At 44.1% G+C, this 23,294-nt stretch overlaps 2 protein-coding genes across 6 annotated transcripts in view; one reads left to right on the top strand and one right to left on the bottom strand.

Moving 5' to 3' along the window:
- The window catches only part of ACAD11 (acyl-CoA dehydrogenase family member 11), a 60,733-nt gene that overhangs the window by 1,657 nt on the left and 35,782 nt on the right, over nucleotides 1-23,294 (bottom strand). For all 4 annotated transcript variants that reach the window (XM_084619361.1, XM_084619362.1, XM_084619364.1 and 1 more), the window contains 6 exons: nucleotides 7,014-7,080; nucleotides 5,899-5,984; nucleotides 5,609-5,680; nucleotides 4,853-5,007; nucleotides 2,442-2,558; nucleotides 1,294-1,403 (listed from right to left, as the gene is read on the bottom strand). In XM_084619361.1, coding sequence (XP_084475487.1) covers nucleotides 1,294-1,403; nucleotides 2,442-2,558; nucleotides 4,853-5,007; nucleotides 5,609-5,680; nucleotides 5,899-5,984; nucleotides 7,014-7,080 — 607 coding nt within the window. The remainder of the gene's footprint in view (nucleotides 1-1,293; nucleotides 1,404-2,441; nucleotides 2,559-4,852; nucleotides 5,008-5,608; nucleotides 5,681-5,898; nucleotides 5,985-7,013; nucleotides 7,081-23,294) is intronic.
- On the top strand, nucleotides 16,867-20,342 carry LOC311515895 (zinc finger and SCAN domain-containing protein 32-like). 2 transcript variants are annotated; one of them, XM_084619385.1, is made up of 3 exons: nucleotides 16,867-18,754; nucleotides 18,851-19,258; nucleotides 19,843-20,342. In XM_084619385.1, exons 1-3 carry the CDS (start codon nucleotides 18,704-18,706, stop codon nucleotides 19,858-19,860), a joined length of 477 nt encoding a protein of 158 aa, XP_084475511.1. In that variant the 5' UTR covers nucleotides 16,867-18,703; the 3' UTR covers nucleotides 19,861-20,342. The 2 variants fall into 2 exon arrangements, with proteins under 2 accessions (XP_084475511.1, XP_084475510.1); XM_084619384.1 differs by having other exon boundaries at nucleotides 16,867-19,258.

Genomic DNA, 23,294 nt, shown 5'->3' with positions numbered 1-23,294 from the left:
CCCATGGTGATGGATATTATACAAACAGGTCTTGAAGCAGGGACTGTCTTATTAACAGAGGGTGGGAGTGGAAACAAAGTGCCTTGCCCAAGATCACAGGGAAAGCTGGGATATGAACCCCGATTCCAGTGCACTGTTCTACTTTCAAACCATACAGCTATCACCATCAGTGGGGCTTGGGCACCTCTGGAATCAATAGCCTGGGCCCATGTCATGTAATGGAGGTGTTTATCCAAACTTTGCCAGTAATGCTTGCACTTCAGTGGCACTGAGTCATCAGAAGATCCAGTCTTGGTAAGACACACTAGTTCATCCAAGTAATGGAGATCAATGCAAGAATCACTGGGCAAAATTCCACAGTATGTGTTATGCAGGAAGTCCGACTAGATTAAAGACCAGAAGGGACTATTAAGTTATTTATTTTGCATACCACCTCTCTACTCTGAGGTGTGGAATAACACCTTTGAGTACAGGAGACAAAATTCTGCTCTCAAATGCAGCCCCACTGACTTCAATGGAGGTGCAAGAGTACAGCAGGGCTAGAGCTGGGCAGATAATGGATTGTTCCATTCACTAGCAGTTGCAAAAAATAATCATTTTGGAATTCTAAGTTTGTCAAAAATCAAAAGAGCAGCCACATGTCTTAGTCACTGGGCTCCGGGTCATTCCATCTCTCCTTTTGAAGGTGTTTCACTTATTTATAAACAGTCACTAGAGTAGGGACTGGGACTTGAACTTACATCTCCCATATTGTCAGTGAGAGCCCTAAATTCAAGTCCCTGTTCTAATAAATTATTTATTAAAGTAAAACAGCTTCCACAGGTCTGAGAATGACCCAGAGCCCTATGGTTAGGACACCCTGCTACAATGTGAGACTAAAGTTCACATCCCACAGCAGGCAGGGTCTCCGATATCTCATGAGACTGTCCTAACCCCTGGGCTAAAGGCGATTAGGGAGCTGGCCATCTTCCCCACTCCCCAAACTTTAAAAATCTAGTCATTTGCTTTTCTGAAAATGCCTGAACAAAATTTTGAGGTTAGGTCAAAATTACATGTTTTTGACATTACTAAACCATTTAGAGAATTTTGGGGTGGTCAAAACAATCTGATAAAAATTCACATAGTTTAGCAGTTTTTTGGTCAAATTACTTGCCAAAAAGAAACTGCCCAGCTCCAGTCCCAGCAGAATTTGGCTCAATCTCACCTGAAATGTAGCGCATTTTAACCAGTTTGACAAGAAAGGGGAAATACTGCTAGTTTTAGAAACATGGGATAGATCTCTCTCCTACTCACATACGAGCCAAAGGAAAATCCTGAGAAACTCCAGCTCCTCCACAAACTTGGATTGCATAGTCCACCACTTTAAGGACAGCTCTAGGTGCAACCACCTTGATCATAGCTATCTGTATTAAAAAAACAAAAACAAACCTGAATGTAGGAGTTTTCCCACCACAAGGGGTGTAGGAAAATGGGATTTTCACGCAGCTCTGGTTCTGTTTTTTCCACAGGCCCAGTTCCAAGAGCTGGACTGCAACTAGCTGTGCATTTGCCACAACTCAGGGATTTTGCATTGCAAGCTTCCACTCCATCTTTAATGTAACTTTATCCTGACCTTCAGGAATGACCTCAGTGGCTACAAAAGCCTTTGGACACACTCAATTCTTGGTCTCTCAAAGACTGCCAACTGTGATGGGGACACTTCTAGAAATTGGACTAATGTGTCATATCATATTTGGGCTATATTCAATAATTGTTGCAAGGTGCTAGCTCCCAAAGAAAGGAAGGGTGCTTTGCACCATGCAGGATTGTGGCTTTAGAGAGTAAGGTTCTGTACTTATCCTCTAGGCCATCCAAATGCATTCCACCCCATTTATACCATTAGGCTTAGACTAACAAGTAATGATTTTCACCTGAAACATAAATAAATATCAGGTAAAAGATTACCAATATCCATTAGTGACTGGACCTCTTTAACCTGTTTTAAGTGGCTAACAAACAGTAGTGACCAAAAATATCAAGCTTTTGCACAGAAGGAGCAAGAGAGCACAAATTTAAGACCATTAAATGACACTTTGATTACAGAATTTCCAATTTTTTTTTTTCTGGATTCACTGGGTCAAATCTATTAAGCAGAACTGGTTGGAGAGAGGCAAGGAGTTGCCAGGAAATTAAAAACAACAAAACAAAACAAAAAAACCCCACCCAACTTCTATTTTTCAAAACACAGGAAGTTTGCCATTTTTTTGAAAACTGGAAAAAAATCTCGTTAAAAAAATGGAAAATTGAATTTTCTGTGAAGGTGTTCTCTTCCATAAACAGGCTGGGGTTTATCAAAAGATTTCCACCAGCTCTATTAAGATAGGAGCAAATCCTGAAAGTGGGTCCTTTATTACTTTAATTTTTTCTCTGAAAGACCAAAAAAATAAACAAACCCTGCTTACCTCTTTCCTTGCTTGTGCACTGCCCTTAGTATCAATGCTGCTAGCTGCCTTCAGTGTAAGCAATCGGGCCTGCTCAATAGCAACGCGGCTTTCAGCAATCCAATGGGCAACAACCTCCTGTAGAGACATAAAGAGAAAATTGTGGGCATAGAATATCAGGGTTGGAAGGGACCTCAGGAGGTCATCTAGTCCAACCCCCTGCTCAAAGCAGGACCAATCCCCAATTTTTGTCCCAGATCCCTAAATGGCCCCTCAAGGATTGAACTCACAACTCTAGGTTGAGCAGGCCAATGCTCAAACCACTGAGCTATCCCAGCCCCCCCATGAAACATTATCTGGGTTTTCAGAACAACCCTTTGCCTCTCTCAGCTATACACCTGCAAAATTTTCAATGCTGGATGCTTAAATAAGGCTCCTGGATAGAAGTGGGGTGATCATGAAATGTACTGAGCTCCCCCTGGCTTTGAAGGGATTTGTGTGTACTCAGCACTCCTGAAAATCAGCCCACTACTTCTACACATGAGAAAACCATAAATTAAAACTAACCAGACAGACAGTCAACTAATAAAAGCTTTTCTCATCCAGCTACCAACCCCTTAAGCCCAAGGCCTACATGGACAGAGAGACAGCAGTGTCTCTTCATGGATGGGACAGGCAATATCCAGCTTCAGAGTTGCTGTGGTTCTGTTCTTATACTAGAATCTAAAAAGAGAAAAAAGAACCACACAACTGCCCATCCTCATTTGTTTGGCTCTTCCCATTGCTCTGGCTCTGTGCCCCTGCCTGCTTGCTGTTCAGACTCCCCACTCTCCTCATGCTCTGGCAGTGTTGTCTACTTCTGCCCTATTTGCACCTCCTCTCCTTGCTATTACTACCCATTCAAACCACCTCCCTGCAAAGTCCTTCCATGAAGTTCAATTAGTTGACTCCAATGTCCAAATCGGGGGCGGGGCGGGGGGGGGCTGGGGAGCAATGCGGGGCTTCACGACCTAGGGAAACAGTTGTGCTGTGGTTCTTAGTGTATCTGCCCTTTACTATTTTTGCCAATGCATTACTAGTCCCACTATAGTCAACTACACAAGCTCAGCTTGTTTGCAGTAATTTAAGACCTTGATAGCAGCCCTTCTGTGCTGTTTTCAGAACACCTTTCCTGTATGAGGCTACCTTTCAGAAGTAACAGCATCTGGGCCATTTACAAAATGATAAAAATTCCATTTTGCACCTTTTGTGAACTCAGCAGGCCAGAGCCTCAGTTAGTGTAAGTCAATGTAGCTGAGGATCTGGCCCAATAATTTTCCCCCACAATCTTTTTTCTAGGTCTATGCTTCTAAGGCTATGTTAGTGTTGTGGGGGGGAGAGCGCTCCTGCCACCCAACTGCTGTTCACACTGGTGCTTGTCGTTGGCAAAACTTTTGTATTTCCAGGGGGGGTTAACATCCCTGAACGACAAAAGTTGTGTCTTTCACTTGCCACTCTAGACAAAGCCTAACCGTTTGTTTGTTTATTTGAAAGGGACTCTGACAATGTGTGCATTTTGTGATTCCACTGTTTGACATGCTAATGGTGCTTTGATTTTGTGTTTGTTTCGTGTGATGTGCCAAGATGTTTATACAGCTATTTCTAATTATATCAGTTCTGTATAAACATTTTCTAGAATCTGCTACAATCACTTCACTTCCTTCTTCCCAGCCTTTACTTTATGAAAAAAAGACAGACAAACATTTGTGTCTTCTTGGCTGAGACCCAGAAATACTTGATGTCTGCCAAGCAAAGGGAGTCTGCAGCACATCAATTTACAGACGTAACAAAACAGGCAAACTGTATCAGGAAGGAATGTCTGGCAGATCAGGCCAAATACTCAGCCTGGCCTTAACATTGATTTGCACTGGCAAAAATGAAGTTATTTTATGGCTATGATCACACAGTTCCCAGTCTCTGATTGGACCCACAAGTCAAGGCTAGACAGCTAAGTGCCCAATAATGGCGAATCAAATTTGTGCCTGTGAAAACGAGTCCAGGGTTTGCAGACCTGCCCTGCCTCTGGAGTCCTGGTCCATGCTGATCAGAGAAAACCAGCCAAAACTCTGCTACAAAATGTGTATTTAAATACAGTGAACAGGGCTTTAGTACTTGTTAGGAAAACAACTATAGGAATTCACTCAGATTGCAGATCTTGGCACAATCAAAATGGAGACTCTCCCAACCTTAATATTTTCTTTCCTATTTGAGACAGGATATTTAACCTACAGCATCTCCAGAGTTGCTGGGAATTGGTGGTTATGGGTAATGCTATCTGACATCTCAACCTTTTCTAGAGTGACTGTTACTGTGGAAGTTAGAGTCCCAAGCTTCCCACATGAGCTAACCCAAGGGGTATTCATAGCAAACTAGGCAAAGAGGTAGTGGCTTACATGCTGGTACAGTTTCTTCCCAAAGGTCACCCTCTGAGCTGCACGCTCACACATTATCTGTAGAGCCGATTCAGCCACACCTATTGATCTCATGCAGTGGTGAATGCGGCCTGGCCCAAGCCGACCTTGAGCGATCTCAAAACCCCTTCCTTCACCTGCGTGAGAAGAGAGGTGAGAAACTAAATGGCCACGCGGAACTCATTTCAATACTTCAAATAACCGCGCACTTCTGCTCTGAAGAAAATCAGTGGCCGTACTGCAGGTATTGTCTGTTGCTACCCTAGAGAGGAGTTTCTTTACAAAGATTATTTTGCAGCACTGAAGCCATTCTAATTATTTCATACCTATATGTATTCACACAAAGCAGCAGACACCAAAAGCAAAAGGTCAATAGGTTGGAAACAGATGAAGCACAATTAGTGGATGCTTTTCTGCTATGAAGAGGAGACAACTCAGATTCTGCAGACTAGTAGAAGATGTTTGGAGGCAGAAAAGTACAGCTAAGGGATTGTTTGCTGGCCCAATTCAACCCGTTGACACTACTGTCGAGAATGAACTTCTCTCTCCAAGAGGCGGCTCCTGGAAAAACTGTCTTTACATCTAAAACAGATGAAGGAAGAACAAAAACTTAACAGCATATTCCTTACCTAGGAAGGTTATTCATCACAACTTCCATCAGATTTTTAAAAGGACACAATTACTTAAAGTTAGTATCATTGCAGTGACTTTCAAAGAACAGTTAACAGTGAAGCTCACCTAGTATTAAATTGGAGGCAGGTACTCGCACTTCATTAAAATGTATTTCAAAATGTCCACCGTGGGGCTGATCTAATCACACAAAGAAAAAGCAAAATATCCATGTATAAAATTGATTCTAGCCAATGTTCACTCGCAAATTACAGGTGCTCAGTACTGATGTTCATATTAGATATGCATTCTAAGAGTGTCTTTAGTACTTTATGTTTATAGAATAATTCTTACTCCTGAGATTCCGAGTAGGCTAATACAAATGCAAACGTAGCTGATAATTACTATTTCCTCCTTACCCAGGTAGCCAAACACGGAAAGAGGTCTTATAAGCTTCAAGCCTGGTATGTCCAGTGGAACTATGATCATACTGTGCTGTCTGTTCCTGATTAAGACAAAACTAACAGGTTAGGAGAAATCTCAACAGATATTTTAGCTTTAAAAAAAAAGTATGTTTAAAAAGTTTGGTATGATCTGTCCTCTCCTGTGCTACACATATGGGTGGAGAGGCAGACAAGAGCTGTGTTTAAGAACTGTGGGGGGAGGAGGGAAGAAATGAAGGTAAAAATGCAGCGCCCAGAGGGGTTGGGCAGCTGGACATCGGGTTCCAACATTCATAGAGGGGTGCCAGACAGAAGGTGTGCCCTGAGTGAGAGCCTAAGGTTTTATAATAAGCATCAAAATAGATGCCTTCATATTTTTCTCTCTGCTTGATGTACATGTAAATACAATACATTTTGTCAGGAATGGTTGGGTTGAGAAGACTGAAGAAATACTCCCTGCTTTCAGAACTTGTGGTATGAACGAACGGTTAAACCCCTTGATTCAATTAACTTTTCCGTATATACGGGCATCTCGATCTTGCCCCATTTAAGTTAATGGGAGTTTTGGCATTAACTTCAGTAGGAGCAGGATTCAGGCCTTTGATTCTTGCACTTATTTTTTCTGTGTATAGTTTTGCCTTTATTAATATTCATAGAACCATTCCCTCCTCTAGTTATGCTTTAATAATACACTTAATGAATTAAAAATGTAAACCAGGTCTGGTGGTAGACTTTAATTTTAAAAAGTGAGTATTCATGATGTTGATTTTAGAGGATACATTTTCAAAAGGCTGAAGGGAGAATTAAAGACATTAGGGCCATATGTTGTCCTTGATCCAACCCATACAGATCAAGAGTACCTTATGACTTGGACTCTTTATTTGAGAAATTCTGAAGTTTGATTAGATTTCTGAGGGTACATATATGGCCTAAGGTTCCATTTCTAAACCACACTCAACTCTGACCAATGCAATTAAAATTGTTCCATGTAAAGGTTTTGTGAGCAATGGCTGGTTCAATAAATAGGGTTTTTCTTTGGGTCTCATTGCTTGGATACTGAACAAATGTCTCAGTAACCATTTAATTCTTACCTGGATGCAGAAGTATTTTTATTTTTGGCCATCACAATTGCGACTTTGCAATTTGTATTCCCCGCCCCTAAAAAAACAAGAAATCACTTTTTACATAAAAATCTCTCTAGGGAAGTAATTTATTGAAGTTTCACAGAACAACTTCTTACAGTGTTTCTTTAGTGTAACCATGGCAAAAGTGAGTAATCTATTATCTATGCTGTTTCTGGGCTATTGTGTAGAAAAGGAAGTGCAATCACCTGATTAACATGGAAAAAAAAACAAACAGAAAATGCCCTGGATCCAGTTTCATCATTCATTTTTATTTTTCTAGGAAAAAGATCAAACAAGGTGCTTGAAGAGGGAGTCTACATTAATTCCATCACCCTTGCAGCTGAGCAAATAACGAAGGCAAGCACGCACTCACTCATGCCAGATGCTGCCTTTCAAGCACAGCTAGTTTTTTACGCACTTTTCTCCCCATTCAAAGTGCTTAGTTCTGGTTTCAAGACAAAAATAAACTCAATGGGAATTCTTATCTGAAAATAAATCAGTAGTCTTTTGAGCCAGCCACAGCATTATTAGATATATGTTTGTGTGATAGAAAACCAAAAATTTAATGGATACTCCAAAAGATTATTCTAGGATGGATTATATGGATCTAGGTTACAATGGTGACTAAAAAATGGCTTCTCAACAGATCTGCTCCCACACTATGATCTACTCAGAGACCCTTCTCCTTTAGTACTATTACATTGCCTTGGTCCTTTTTATATCCTACAGGAATACCACAGCTATGGGAGAGCGAGCTGGATTCTATTTGACCTTGCACAACTATCAACAGAATTGTTAAATTGCCATGGCAATGAAGACATCACACTTACACAGATCGTGTCACTGAGGACGGGATTTGACCTGCAGGATCTTTATTACTGGTGGTGATGAACCAGAAGCACAATTTGACTCAGATCCCAAGTCAGATCCCAAGCTGAGGCTATGTCAACACTACCGTGGTAAACTGACCTAAGTTACGCTACTCCAGCTACGTGAGTAACATAGCTGTAGTCACCATAGCTTAGGTCAGCTTACTGAGGTGTTTACACTGCTCTGGGTCAACGGGAAATGCCCTGCCGTCGACTTACTTTACTCCTCTCATTCCCTCTGGAGTACCGGAGTGCACTGGCGAGCGCTCTGCCATCGATTTAGTAGGTCTTCACTAGACCCACTAAATTGACCCCCGGTGCATCAATTGCAGCAGTGTCAATCCCGTGGTAGCGTAGACATAGCCTCGAGTTTGCTGAGCTGGTAGTTAGAAAATCCATCCTGTTTATGGTGTAAAGTGAAGTGGTTATATGGAGATCAGTGAGACACAACAAAACAGTAACCCCACGTCGACACTTTTCAAGTCATACTTCAGGGTAGTACCTCACACAAATGGAACATCTTTTCCATACACCAAGCCGTTTTTCCACTAATTCGGTACAAACAGTGCCTATTTGATATCAACTGACATTTAAACCATTCTCGTTTGAATAGCAGCTTTGAAAACATGTGGAAATGCTGCCCCAGTAGCTCTTGGGGGGGGTCCTCTACTCTAAAGGGAAGTAGCTAGAAATGGAGCTACGATGACCAGAGTCAAGCTGCTATAGGAGCTTTGAAGATAACTACTGCCTGGGGAGCACAGCCAGCTTGGCTTTGAAGAGAGCTACCAGCACAAGAGCACAGCCACCTTGACACAGGAGCAGTCTATAGTTGCATGTCCTAAGAGTGACAAGGGTGGGAGAGAGATTTACTTTCTTCTGCTAAAGTCTGTTTTTGCTTGGAGGGCAAGAGTTCTGGCTGTTTATTTCCCTCTTTCCTAACACAACATTAACTTTTCTTTAAGAGCAGAATTAGCAGCACTTTGTGAAACGTAAGATGGAGATGTCAAGTTTGCAAACGGAAATATCACATTGATAGAAAAATCTCGGGCGGGGGGAGGCGGGGGAAAGAAAAAAAAAGGTCTCTTTCAAAAAAGGCTGGAACAGTTCACAAAATTCTGGATTAGTCTAGATTATACAGCAAAGTGTTCCCAAAGCGAAACACAGATGTTCCACTTAGCCGTAAAACAGATCAAGTTTGTACATTACAATGTACTGGAGAAAGGGATGGGAGTTTGTAATCCATCAGTAATGGTGTTATTTTCCTAACCTTTGAGTAATGAAGCTTTCACCATAAAACCTGTCTCAGGACAAATGTGACCTTCTGAAATTATTATTTAAACAACTGAAAACAATTAGAAAAACTTTTCATTTTTAAGTTAGTGCATAGTTCAGCACTGAGCCAAGACGTCTGGTCAGATCTTATAAATCAATAGCACAAACAGTGGCATGGAGAAAAAGAAATATCTCAATCTTGAGTGCAGCACATAGCAGCCAGCAAACAGCGCTGAAAATGGAGGAGTCTGAGGTGAGAGACTGTAAGGGGAGAATGCTTGTGTGCGTTTGCATACTTGTGTGCTTTTGTTCTCGTGGACAGGACTTTAGGCGAAAAGGCTATGACCGCTACATAGGTAGCGGTGGTAGTGACCCAAGGAATGGAAGAGACAAGGAAGATGATTGGATGTGGGAGCTGTGGGATGTACATTATCCTGGAGCAGGTACCTGATAGGTGCTCTGTTTGCATGAAGTGCTGCCTGATGGATCTGATGGAAGAGAAGAGAAGATCCAAGGTTGGGAGATGCAGGTAGAAATTATTGTTGAGTTTTGAAGGGGATTTGAACAGATGATGAGCTGAGGAACAGGTTTGCTGACTTGGAAAATGAAAGGGCATGGCAGGTAGTAACAGAAGGTGGGAGGGCAAAGAAGAAGAGAAGCAGAGGGAAAGAGTCAATGGAGATAGCCAGAGTTCGGAGCCCCAGGAGGATAGAGGATGACTCTCAGAAGATTGCAAGTGAGAACAAAAGATAGAGGACTTGCAGCCAGAAAGATGAAAAGGAGGAAGGCCAGAAAACTGCACCAACACTGGGAAGAGGCAGGTCTATGTGATTGGGGACTCCCTACTAAGAGGAACAGACAGGCCTGTCAACAGAGCTGATCCAGCAAACAGATGGGTATGCTGTTTGCCAGGAGCTAAGATATGGGATGTGAACCTGAGGCTAAAAACGATCCTAATGGGAGCAGGAAAGAACCCACTGAGTCTTTCATGTGGGAACAAATGATACTGCTGGATTCTCACTGGAACGCATCAAGGGAGACTATGCCTGGCTGAGGAAGATAGTTAAAGAAATGGAGACTCAGGTGATCTTTAGTGGTATTCTCTCTGTCCTTAGAGGAGGAGAGTGAAGGTGAGACAAGATTAAGATGATCAACAGATGGCTCAGGCAATGGAGCTATAAGAAGGGCTTTCGGATGTTTGACCACTGGTGGAATTCATGAATAGAGGACTGCTCTCATGGGATGGACTCCTCCTGAATAGAGAGGGAAATAGACTGCTGGGATGGAGGTTGACAAAACTGATTAAAATAGCTTTCAACTAGGCATTCGGGGTAGACAGTTGGGAGATGCTCAAGTAATCTCCATGCCTGATTCTAATGCTGATCACAAGGAAAATCAAGACAGACAGAATACAGCAACGGAGAATGGAACAATAGAGGACATCAAGAGGAAAGTCACTGGTATTGGCACTCACAGTCAAGTAAGCTATACTGGCAGTAGAATAACGATACCTAATAGGGAGAGGAATCTGGGCAAAGCCAAGCAACAACAACAAAGATATATAAGAAATCTGGATAACAAAATGGAGAAACTAGAATTATCAGTGCAAGAAGTGAAAACAGATATGATAGCAATAACAGAAATATGGTGGAATAATCATCATGACTGGAGTACAGGTATTGAAGGGTACGTGCTGCTAAAGAAAGACAAATAAAGGTGGTGGAGTAGCATTGTATATTAATGACATGATAGACTGTAAAGAAATTAAAAGTGATAGAACAGATAAAACAATCTGTTTGGGTCAAAATCACTTTGGAGAAGAAAAAGGTTCTATGAGGTTAGTGCTTGGAGTATGCTACAGACCCCTGAGGATCCGATCTGAACATGGATAGAGACCTATTTAATATTTTTAAAGAAATCAGTATTACCAGGAATTGTGTAATTATGGGAGACTAATTTCCCAGATACAGATTGCAGGACACGTGCTACTATGTTCTTAGATGTTATAGCTGACAGATTTCTTCACCAAATGGTCACTGAACCAACAAAATACAATGCCATTTTAGATTTAGTATTGGTAAGTACAGAGGACCTCATAGAAGAACTGGTTGTAGAGGGCAGCCTTGGCTTGAATGAACATGAGCTAATTCAGTTTAAACTAAATGGAAGGATAGACAAAAATAGGTCTGCAACTAGGGTCCTTGATTTCAAAAGGGCAAACTTTAAAAAATTAAGAGAAGTAGCTGGGAAAGTGGACTAGACTGAAGAACTCAAGAATCTGAATGTGGAGGAGGCTTGGAATTACTTTAAGTCAAAGTTGCAGAAACTATATGGAGCCTGCATCCCAAGCAAGAGGAAAAAATTCATAGGGAAGGGTTGCAGACCAAACTGGGTGAACAAGCATCTCAAACAAGTTATGAAGAGAAAGCAGAAAGCTTACAAGGAATAGAAGGGATGGATCAGCATGGAAAGTTACCTCTTGGAGGTCAGAAAGCACAAGGATAAAGTGAGAACTGCCAAAAGCCAAGGAGAGTTAGACCTTGCATAGGAAATTAAAACCAGTAGTAAAAGGTTCTTTAGCCATATAAATGTAAAGAAAAGAAGAAGTGGGACTGTTAAACACTGAGGATGGGGTAAAGATTATCTAGACATGGCCCAGCACCTAAACAAATACTTTGCCTCAGTTTTAAATAAGGGTACTGAGGAGCTTAGGGGTAGTGGCAAGGTGGTCAATGGAAATGCAGATAGGGAAGCAGAAATTACCATCCGAAGTGGAAATCAAACTCAAACATCTTAATGGGACCAAATCGGGGGGGCACAGATATTTGCTATCCAAAAATATTAAAGGAACTGGCACATGAAATTGCAAGTCCATCAGCAAGGATTTTTAATGAATCCATAAACTCGGCGGTCATAGGACTGGAGAATTACTAATATAGTACGTATTTTTCAGAAAGGGAAACAAAGATCCAGGAAACTACAGGTTCATTTGACCTCAATTGTGTGCAGGGTCTTGGAACATATTTTGAAAGAGAAAGTAGTTAAGGACACAGAGGTAAATGGTATTTGGGATAAAATACAACATGGTTTTACAAAAAGTAGATGGTGGCAGACCAACATGTTCTCCTTCTTTGAGAAAATAACTGGTTTTCTAGGCAGAGGAAATGCAATAGATCTAATCTCTCTGGATTTCAGTAAGGCATTTGATACAGTTCCACATGGGAAATTATTAGTTACATTGGAGAAGATGGGGATTAATATGAGAATTGAAAGGTGGGTAAGGAACTGGTTAAAGAGGAAACTATAACAGGTCATACTGAAAGGTGAACTGTCAGGCTAGAGGGAGGTTACTAATGCAGCTCCTCAAGGACCAGTCTTGGGACTAATCTTATTTAACATTTCCATTAATGAGCTTGGCACAAGAAGTGGAAGGGTGCTAATAAAATTTGAGGATGACCAAAAGTTGGGAGATATTGCCAATATAGAGGAGGACTGGATCATCATACAAGAAGATCTGGATGACCTTGAAACCTAGAGTAATAGAAATGGGATGAAATTCAACAGTGCAACGTACAAGGTCATCCACTTAGGGACTAACAACAAGAATTTTTGCTATAAGCTAGGGACATATCAGGTGGACGCAACAGAGTAGGAGAAAGACCTGGATGTACTGGTCAATCACAGGATGTCTATGAGAACGGAGAGGAGTCATTCAAGTTAAGAGCCAATAGTAGCACAAGAACAAATGGCTATAAACTGGCCATCAACAAATTTGGGCATGAAATTAGACAAACATTTCTAACCATCAGAGGAGTGAAGTTCTGGAACAGCCTTCTAAGGGGAGCAGTGGGGGCAAAAAACCTAATTGGCTTCAAGATTGATCTTGGTAAGTTTATGGAGGGGACAGTATGAAGGGATTGCCTACAGTGACATGTGGCCCATCTGCAACAGCTAGTAGAAAATATCTCTAGTAGCCGGTGATGGGACACTAGATGGGGAGGGCTCTGAGTTACTACAGTGAATTCTTTATCACGTCTCAATGATGAGTCTTGCTGACAGGCTCAGGGTCTAACGGATCGTCATATTTGGGGTCAGGAAGGAACTTTTGCCCAGGTCACACTGGCAGAGACCCTGGGCCTTTTTCACCTTCCTCTGCAGCATGGGGCATGGGTCACTTGCTGGTTTGAACGAGAGTAAATCGTGGCTTTTCTGTAACTTCTGAAGTCTGTAAGTTATGATGTGAGGACTTCAGTTACTTAGCCAGATATTGTGTGTTTATTATAGGAGTGAGTGGGTAAGGTTCCATGGCCTGCAGTGCACAGGAAGCCAGACGAGAGGATGATGGTCTCTGCTGTCCTTACATCTGAGTCACATAAGCAGAGTTTCCCATTCCTCATGGAAAGAGGGAAAAGTGGCTTTCCAGTTTTTCCCCACCCTCAAAAGTTTGAAGGTCTGATAACCATAGGGTTTTTTTTTTCTATCCTAGAAAAGAACTGTAAGGAATCGGAGAGAGATCTCTGTTCCAGGGCGAGATTAAAAGAAGACTCCTGTGCGTCTGAAAGTCCAGAATTCAATCTGGTTTACAAACCAATTTGGTATTTATTATATTTTATTAAGTAAAAACAGAACTCAAAGAAGCAGGGACTGCCATTTTGGCAGGAATTAATAGTAAGAGTGCAGGAAACCCAATGTTCAACAAATGGGAACAGCAGACTTAGAAGGCTGACTGCAAGTACATTTCAATATGTATATTAGCCAAATTTTAATTAGCTGTCATTTTTATTTCTTCGGAAGTTGGCCAGAACGTTTAGACTATAACTCTGTCTAGACTTGGACAATGAGGTCTGGTTAGCCACTTGTTAACGAACATGTTTTTAAACACTATGGGGCACCTTACATAGAACAGAGATGAAGGTATTTAAAAACGTGTTAGCTGATCATGGTCAACACTATATTTTCTGTCATCCTAAATTCCCTGTGTGTGGTTCCAAACTAAAGAAATACATGTTCAGAATTATCTACTTTTACTCAATTGCACTTAAAACAGACATAAAATGAGCCCATTGCTGATGAAGAGTATCAATTCTTCCCTTAAGAGAGCATACGTACCAGCTTCTCTTAAGGAAGTATCTGTGAGACCCTTGCTCTAGAAGCCAAAGCTTCATACTTACAATCTGGTTACGTATTGTCCAGCATCTACTCTTTCCTTCTGGGTTCAGATTAGAGAGAAGGTTAGGGCAAACCAAGTCTGAGTACTTAGATGCCCAGAATATCCTTGACCCTTGTTGCTGTGGGTACAGACCCAAATATGCCACAGACTGCACTGTGGACTTCCTACATTACCTTCTCCTGCTCACAAAGATTGTGTGTCCTTGCTGATATTTATTGATCTATTGGCTACCTTCAAGGCCATTGATGAAAAGGTGTTATTGACAGTCCTGTTGGCAGTAAAAGGCTAGAAAAAGGCTAATGTAGTGCCAATCTTTAAAAAAGGGAAGAAGGAGGATCCTGGGAACTACAGGCTAGTCAGCCTCACCTCAGTCCCCGGAAAAATCATGGAGCATGTCCACAAGGAATCAATTCTGAAGCACTTAGACGAGAGGAAAGTGATCAGGAACAGTCAGCATGGATTCACCAAGGGAAAGTCATGCCTGACTAATTTAATTGCCTTCTATGATGAGATAACTGGTTCTGTGGATGAAGGGAAAGCAGTGGACGTGTTATTCCTTGACTTTAGCAAAGCTTTTGACACAGTCTCCCACAGTATTCTTGTCAGCAAGTTAAGGAAGTATGGGCTGGATGGATGCACTACAAGGTGGGTAGAAAGTTGGCTAGATTGTCGGGTTCAACGAGTAGCGATCAATGTCTCCGTGTCTAGTTGGCAGCCGGTGTCAAGTGGAGTGCCCCAGGGGTCGGTTCTGGGGCCGGTTTTGTTCAATATCTTCATTAATGATCTGGAGGATGGTGTGGATTGCACCCTCAGCAAGTTTGCAGATGACACTAAACTGGGAGGAGTGGTAGATACACTGGAGGGTAGGGATACGATACAGAGGGACCTATAGAAACTGGAGGATTGGGCCAAAAGAAATCTGATGAGGTTCAACAAGGACAAGTGCAGAGTCCTGCACTTAGGACGGAAGAATCCAATGCACCGCTACAGACTAGGGGCCGAATGGCTAGGCAGCAGTTCTGCAGAGAAGGACCTAGGGGTGACAGTGGACGAGAAGTTGGATATGAGTCAACAGTGTGCCCTTGTTGCCAAGAAGGCCAATGGCATTTTGGGGTGTATAAGTAGGGGCATTGCCAGCAGATCAAGGGACGTGATCGTTCCCCTCTATTCGACACTGGTGAGGCCTCATCTGGAGTACTGTGTCCGGTTTTGGGCCCCACATTACAAGAAGGATGTGGATAAATTGGAGAGGGTCCAGCGAAGGGCAACAAAAATGATTAGGGGTCTGGAACACATGACTTATGAGGAGAGGCTGAGGAAACTGGGATTGTTTAGTCTACGGAAGAGAAGAATGAGGGGGGATTTGATAGCTGCTTTTAACTACCTGAAAGGTGGATCCAAAGAGGATCTAGACTGTTCTCAGTGATAGCAGATGACAGGACAAGGAGTAATGGTCTCAAGTTGCAGTGGGGGAGATTTAGGTTGGATATTAGGAAAAACGTTTTCACTGGGAGGGTGGTGAAACACTGGAATGCGTTACCTAGGGAGGTGGTGGAATCCCCTTCCTTAGAAGTTTTTAAGGTCAGGCTTGACAAAGCCCTGGCTGGGATGATTTAGATGGGATTGGTCCTGCTCTGGGCAGGGGGTTGGACTAGATGGCCTCCAGAGGTCCCTTCCAACTCTGTTATTCTATGATTCAGTAGCTAGAGTGGGCAGAGCTGCTCTTGGGTGACCGGCTGAGAGGGTGGTGTTGGGTGATAGCTCTTCCTCCTAAAAGTGCTGTCACGTGGAGTTCCACTGAGTTCCATCCCGTGTCCCCTCTTGTTCAATATGTAGCCAGGGCCAGCCAGTAAGAGGGTTAGTGAGGAAGCATGGGCTGTGGTGCTTTCGATAAGCTGTTGACACCCAACTCTATATTTTTATCTCATCCCACCCAGCCACTGCTGATGAATGCCTGATTCAGTGTTTGGGGGAGATTGGAGCATGGATGAGAGCTAACCGCTCAAAGCTCAATCCAGATAAGTACAAAGTAATGCTGAATAGGTTGTATGGGGGGTGGGGGCGGCCGGAGGGAGAAGCAATCAGAAGCCACAGTGAGAATTATTCTGTTGTTCCTGGGGGTGGTTGCCAATTATATGTAGCTAGAGCTCACAATCTGGGGGTGGTGTCGGAGCCCCAAGTGCTGTTAGTTTCAAGAAAGTTTCCATCCCTTCCCCCTGATCTGGCAATGATTTTGTGATAGTTTCCTTCAGTTATGGGCCTTGCTACTGTGATCTGTGCCTACGTCATCTCAAGAGTAGATTATTGCAATATACTGGATCTGGTCCTACCTTTTGTGGGAGGTCTGCAAAGGCACAAAACACATTGGGCTTGTGCCTTCTTTTGCTTCTTCATGATATATAAAGAAGGCCAGAATGTATGTTTGTTTAAAGAAAAACAAAAACACAACCTGCTTGTTTTCCCCTCCTCCTCCCCCCCCACCCCGTGAAGAGGGAACATCACAAGAGAATGAAAGCTGAGCAATTGGGAGGGGAGGGATTTTTAGTCTGCCTCTTTAAAACTCTGTCCACCTGTTTAACTTCAATGACTAAAACACCATTTTACAAAAAGCCAGCATTTGTAAAGCTTCAGTTCCCCTTTCCAGTTAAGGTGATAGAGCTCAGACTAAACATGTCCCAGTAGCTCCCCAGCAAAACCAGGAGAGAATAGGCATTTCTGATCTTTCTAAAGGTCAAGTAAATCAAGAGGGATAAAATTAACAACAGAAAAACACCACCTTCTCTCTGGGGCTATCAAAGAAAATAAACAAAAAAGTGATGCACTAATCCAGTGTTAGGAAAAACACACACACAAACTTGGATCAGCTATAATTCAACTACAGTTGCCAACTTTCACGCAGTAAATAAGCACCTTGACTTTCACAATAAGCCAAAAATCAAGCTAATCCCATTTCAAAACAAGGCCAAAACAAGCCAATCCTTAAGAACCCCGACACTCTGTGTGAGTAGATTCCCCCCGGTTTGCAGTCTGGGACTGTGGTGGGCCTGCTGTGCACCCCCTAACTCTCTCCCCCCGTTGCCCCTGCTTGCCGGGAGCCGATCAAAAAAAAAAAAAAAGCAGCAACAAGCTACAACAAACAAAACAACCTAAAAGCCTAAAACTAGCCAACAAGCAACTCAGAAGCCAATTAAGCCAAAAACAAGCCCACTTTCTGCATTTTTTTTCACGGGTTTGGCATGTCTGAATTCAACCCCGAAACTGAAATTGGTGCAGAATGTGGCAGCTCCCTTATTAAACAGTTTGCTGCCCCAAACAGATGCCATCAGTGCTCTGGAACTGCCCTGGCTGTCTACTGATTTTCAGGTGGACTTAAGATGTTGGTTTTGATTTATCCTGCCTTTTGATTTGCATGTTTGAGAGACTACCTCCTTCCCTGTGCCACCCTGCCATGTGGAGTCAGCAGAGGCATCTGAGCTGCAGCTTGTAAGAGTAAGAAAGCAAGCTGTTCTCATTGAGGGGTCCTGAATGCTGGAACCTGCTCCTCTCACCTCCTGTTTCAAAATAGCCCAAATTTGTTAATCTTTAGGTCGTGTTGCAAGGCTGAACTATTTCCCCAGGTTTTTAGGACGCACGGAGCGTAAGAAGGGCTAGCATATATGGGGGATGTAGTGCTGGTTGGGCTTGATTTATTGTGGTTGGTTATGTTTTGGAGACAAGGAGTGGCTGCTGGCTTTATTTTTGATGCAGCTGCACGTTCAGCTTTTTAGCAAAGGCAACAAGCACTCTGCGTGGGCACTGCTTATGTATCTTGAAACATGAATAAATTATGCTTAGCCAAAAACATCCGGTCACACTCAGTAAGCTAAACAAAGTTCAGTATCATTTTAAAAAGTTTACTCCACTCCTTAAAAGCCCACCACCCTTATTTATTTTAAAGTGCCCTACTGCTTTTTAAACCCTAAGCCCTGGTCTACACTAGGAGATTAGGTCGAATTTAGCAGCGTTAAATCGATGTAAACCTGCACCCATCCACACGATGAAGCCCTTTTTTTCGACTTAAAGGGCTCTTAAAATTGATTTCCTTAATCCACCTCTGACAAGTGGATTAGCGCTTAAATCGGCCTTGCCGGGTCGAATTTGGAGTACTGTGGACGCAATTAGATGGTATTGGCCTCCGGGAGCTATCCCAGACTGCTCTATTGTGACCGCTCTGGACAGCACTCTCAACTTAGATGCACTGACCAGGTAGACAGGAAAAGGCCCGCGAACATTTGAATTTCAATTTTCTGTTTGCATGGTCACCTGCAGCTTGCTACGCTGGCCAGAGCTCATCAGCAGAGGTGACCATGACGGAGTCCCAGAATCGCAGAAGAGCTCCAGCATGGACCGAACGGGAGGTACGGGATCTGATCGCTGTATGGGGAGAGGAATCCGTGCTATCAGAACTCCGTTCCAGTTTTCGAAATGCCAAAACATTTGTCAAAATCTCCCAGGGCATGAAGGACAGAGGCCATAACAGGGACCCGAAGCAATGCCACGTGAAACTTAAGGAGCTGAGGCAAGCCTACCAGAAAACCAGAGAGGCAAACGGCCGCTCCAGGTCAGAGCCCCAAACATGCCGCTTCTATGATGAGCTGCATGCCATTTTAGGGGGTTCAGCCACCACAAACCCAGCCGTTTTGTTTAACTCCTTCAATGGAGATGGAGGCAACACGGAAGCAGGTTTTGGGGACGAGGAAGATGATGATGATGAAGTTGTAGATAGCTCACAGCAAGCAAGCGGAGAAACCGGTTTTCCTGACAGCCAGGAACTGTTTCTGACCCTGGACCTGGAAGCAGTCCCCCCCCCGGACCCACCCAAGGCTGCCTCCCGGACCTGCCAGGCAGAGAAGGGACCTCTGGTGAGTGTACCTTTTAAAATACTATACATGGTTTAAAAGCAAGCATGTTTAATGATTATTTGCCCTGGCATTTGCAGCTCTCCTGGATGTACTCCCAAAGGCTTTGCAAAAGGTTTCTGGGAAGGGCAGCCTTATTCCACCCACCATGGTAGGACACTTTACCACACCAGGCCAGTAGCACGTACTTGGGAATCATTGTACAACAAAGCATTGCAGTGTATGTTTGCTGGCATTCAAACAACATCCGTTCTTTATCTCTGTGTTATTCTCAGGAGAGTGATATCATTCATGGTCACCTGGTTGAAATAGGGTGCTTTTCTTAAGGGGACATGCAGAGGTGCCCGCTCATGCTCGGCTGTTTGCCTGTGGCTAAACAGAAATGTTCCCCGCTGTTAGCCACAGGGAGGCGGGAAGGTTGAGGGGGTAGTCACGCGGTGGGGGGAGGCAAAATGCGACCTTGGAATGAAAGCACATGTGCTGTGTATGTAATGTTAACAGCAAGGTATACCGTGAAAGAGTGTAGCCATTGTTCTAGAAAATGTGTCTTTTTAAATACCACTGCCTCTTTTTTTTCCCTCCACCAGCTGCATGTGTTTCAATGATCACAGGATCTTCTCCTTCCCAGAGGCTAGTGAAGATTAGAAGGTGAAAAAAACCGCACTCATGATGAAATGTTCTCTGAGCTCATGGTGTCCTCCCACACTGACATAGCACAGACGACTGCGTGGATGCAGACAATGTCAGAGTGCAGGAAAGCACAATATGACCGGGAGGAGAGGTGGCAGGCTAAAGAGAGTAAGTGGCGGGCTGAAAAGAGGGCTGAAGCTCAAATGTGGCAGCAGCGTGGTGAGAGGAGGCAGGATTCAATGCTGAGGCTGCTGGAGGATCAAACCAATATGCTCCAGCGTATGGTTGAGCTGCAGGAAAGGCAGCAGGAGCACAGACTGCCACTACAGCCCCTGTGTAATCAACCGCCCTCCTCCCCAAGTTCCATAGCCTCCACACCCAGGCGCCCAAGAACGCGGTGCGGGGGCCACCGGCCAACCAGCCACTCCGTCACAGAGGATTGTCCAAAAAGAATAAGGCTGGCATTCAATAAATTTTAAAGTTGTAAACTTTTAAAGTGCTGTGTGGCATTTTCCTTCCCTCCTCCACCACCCCTCCTGGGCTACCTTGGTAGTTATCCCCCTATTTGTGTGATGAATGAATAAAGAATGCATGAATGTGAAGCAACAATGACTTTATTGCCTCTAACAGCGGTGATCGAAGGGAGGAGGCGAGGGTGGTTAGCTTACAGGGAAGTAGAGTGAACCAAGGGGAGGTGGGTTTCATCATGGAGAAACAAAACAGAACTTTCACACCGTATCCTATCCAGTCATGAAACTGGTTTTCAAAGCTTCTCTGATGCGCACCGCGCCCTCCTGTGCTCTTCTAACCGCCCTGGTGTCTGGCTGCGCGTAACCAGCAGCCAGGCGATTTGCCTCAACCTCCCACCCCGCCATAAACGTCTCCCCCTTACTCTCACAGATATTGTGGAGCACACAGCAAGCAGTAATAACAGTGGGAATATTGGTTTCGCTGAGGTCTAAGCGAGTCAGTAAACTGCGCCAGCGCGCCTTTTAACATCCAAATGCACATTCTACCACCATTCTGCACTTGCTCAGCCTGTAGTTGAACAGCTCCTGACTACTGTCCAGGCTGCCTGTGTACGGCTTCATGAGCCATGGCATTAAGGGGTAGGCTGGGTCCCCAAGGATACATATAGGCATTTCAACATCCCCAACAGTTATTTTCTGGTCTGGGAATAAAGTCCCTTCCTGCAGCTTTTGAAACAGACCAGAGTTCCTGAAGATGCGAGCGTCATGTATCTTTCCTGGCCATCCCACGTTGATGTTGGTGAAACGTCCCTTGTGATCCACCAGTGCTTGCAGCACTACTGAAAAGTACCCCTTGCCGTTTATGTACTCGCCGGCTTGGTGCTCCGGTGCCAAGATAGGGATATGGGTTCCGTCTATGGCCCCACCACAGTTAGGGAATCCCATTGCAGCAAAGCCATCCACTATGACCTGCACATTTCCCAGGGTCACTACCCTTGATATCAGCAGATCTTTGATTATGTTGGCTACTTGCATCACAGCAGCCCCCACAGTAGATTTGCCCACTCCAAATTGATTGATTCCCAACTGACCGGTAGCTGTCTGGCGTTGTTAGTTTCTACAGAGCTATCGCCACTCGCTTCTCAACTGTGAGGGTTGCTCTCATGTTGGTATTCTTGCACCTCAGGGCAGGGGAAAGCAAGTCACAAAGTTCCATAAAAGTGCCCTAATGCAAGTGAAAGTTTCGCAACCACTGGGAATCGTCCCAGACCTGCAACACTACGCGGTCCCACCAGTCTGTGCTTGTTTCCCGAGCCCAGAATCGGCATTCCACCACATGAACCTGGCCCATTAGCACCATGATGCCCACACTGCCAGGGCCCCTGCTTTGAGAGAAGTTTGTGTCCATGTCCTCATCACTCACGTTACCGCGCTGACGTCGCCTACTCGCCCGGTATCGCTTTGCCAGGTTCCGGTGCTGCATATACTGCTGGATAATGCACGTGGTGTTTAATGTGCTCCTAATTGCCAAAGTGATCTGAGCGGGCTCCATGCTTGCCGTGGTATGGCGTCTGCACAGAAAAAAGGCGTGGAACGATTGTCTGCCATTGCCCTGATGGAGGGAGGGGCAACTGACGACATGGCTTACAGGGTTGGCTTACAGGGAATTAAAATCAACAAAGGGGGTGGCTTTGTGAGAAACTGAATAGCCCCCTCAAGGATACAACTCAAAACCTCAAGGATACAACTCAAAACTGGGTTTGGCAGGCCGTTGATTTCACAGAGGGAAGGAGGAGAAAATGAATACAAAACAAATCTGGTCTATTTCTTGTTTTGAGCCACTTCATCTATCTTTATACATCTTGCTGGCAGCAGACTGTGCAGTACGACCGCTAGCCGTCATCATCTCCTGGGTGCTCGGCAGAAGATGGTGTAGTATGATGACTAGCCATCATCTTCTACTGGCTGGAGGTTAAAAGACAGTGCACTGCTGGTAGGACTGAATCGCCACGAGACAAAACTTAAAAGGGAAATGACCTGGCTGAGTCACTCCCATGTTTGCCCAGGCGCCCGATTAAAAGAGCACCCAGGACTATGTCGATGACGGCTACCAGTCACACTGCAATATCTGCTGCCAAAAGGCAATTAACTGCTGCTGCGTAGCAATGCAGTATCACGTCTGCCAGCACCCAGGAGACATACGGTGACTGTTTGCTGAGCGGGTTCCATGCTTGCCGTGGTATGGCGTCTGCACAGGTAACTCAAGAAAAAAGGCGCAAAACGATTGTCTGCCCCTGCTTTCATGGAGGGAAGGAGGGAACGGGGGCCTGACGATATGTACCCAGAACCACCCACGACAATGTTTTAGCCCCATCAGGCACTGGGATTTCTACCCAGAATTCAGATGGGCGGTGGAGACTGCGGGATAGCCACCCACGGTGCAATGCTCCGGAAGTCGACGGTTGCCTCGGTACTGTGGACACACTCCATGCACTTAGAGCACTTGTGTGGGGACACACACAATCAACTGTATAAAACCGCTTTCTACAAAACCGACTTCTATAAATTCGACCTAATTTCGTAGTGTGGACATACCCTAAAGGTTGTATTAGATTATGCTACCATGGTATTATACTTTCCCACCCATCTGGGAAAGGGGCCCTACCCCATGGTCTTCCAAAGCCGAGTCTGAAGAGTTTAAGCATGATGGAACTCCAGCTTCCACCTTTTGCGAAGTCAGACGCATAGTCTGTCAAATTAAGATTTTTCCAGAGTCTGCCTATTGGCCAGTAACATTGCTAACAATACCATTTTAGCTAAATGTCAACTCTCATTGCTATCTTCTCCTTGCAGTTTCAAATGGACATGGCAGTTTTCTTTCCCAGTCCTAATCTGGTTGTCTAGAATCATAGAATATCAGGGTTGGAAGGGACCTCAGG

This window comes from Lepidochelys olivacea (genome assembly GCF_965140295.1).
Source record: "Lepidochelys olivacea isolate rLepOli2 genome assembly, chromosome: 2".
NCBI classification, from domain to species: domain Eukaryota; kingdom Metazoa; phylum Chordata; order Testudines; family Cheloniidae; genus Lepidochelys; species Lepidochelys olivacea.
The sequence above is the reverse complement of the archived record's forward strand: the minus strand, read 5'-3'. Positions and strand labels throughout refer to the sequence as shown.

Coding starts and splice junctions, on each gene's coding strand:
- LOC311515895 (XM_084619384.1), top strand. CDS start 18,704: ATGACGGAGTCCCAGAATCGCAGAAGAGCTCCAGCATGGACCGAACGG.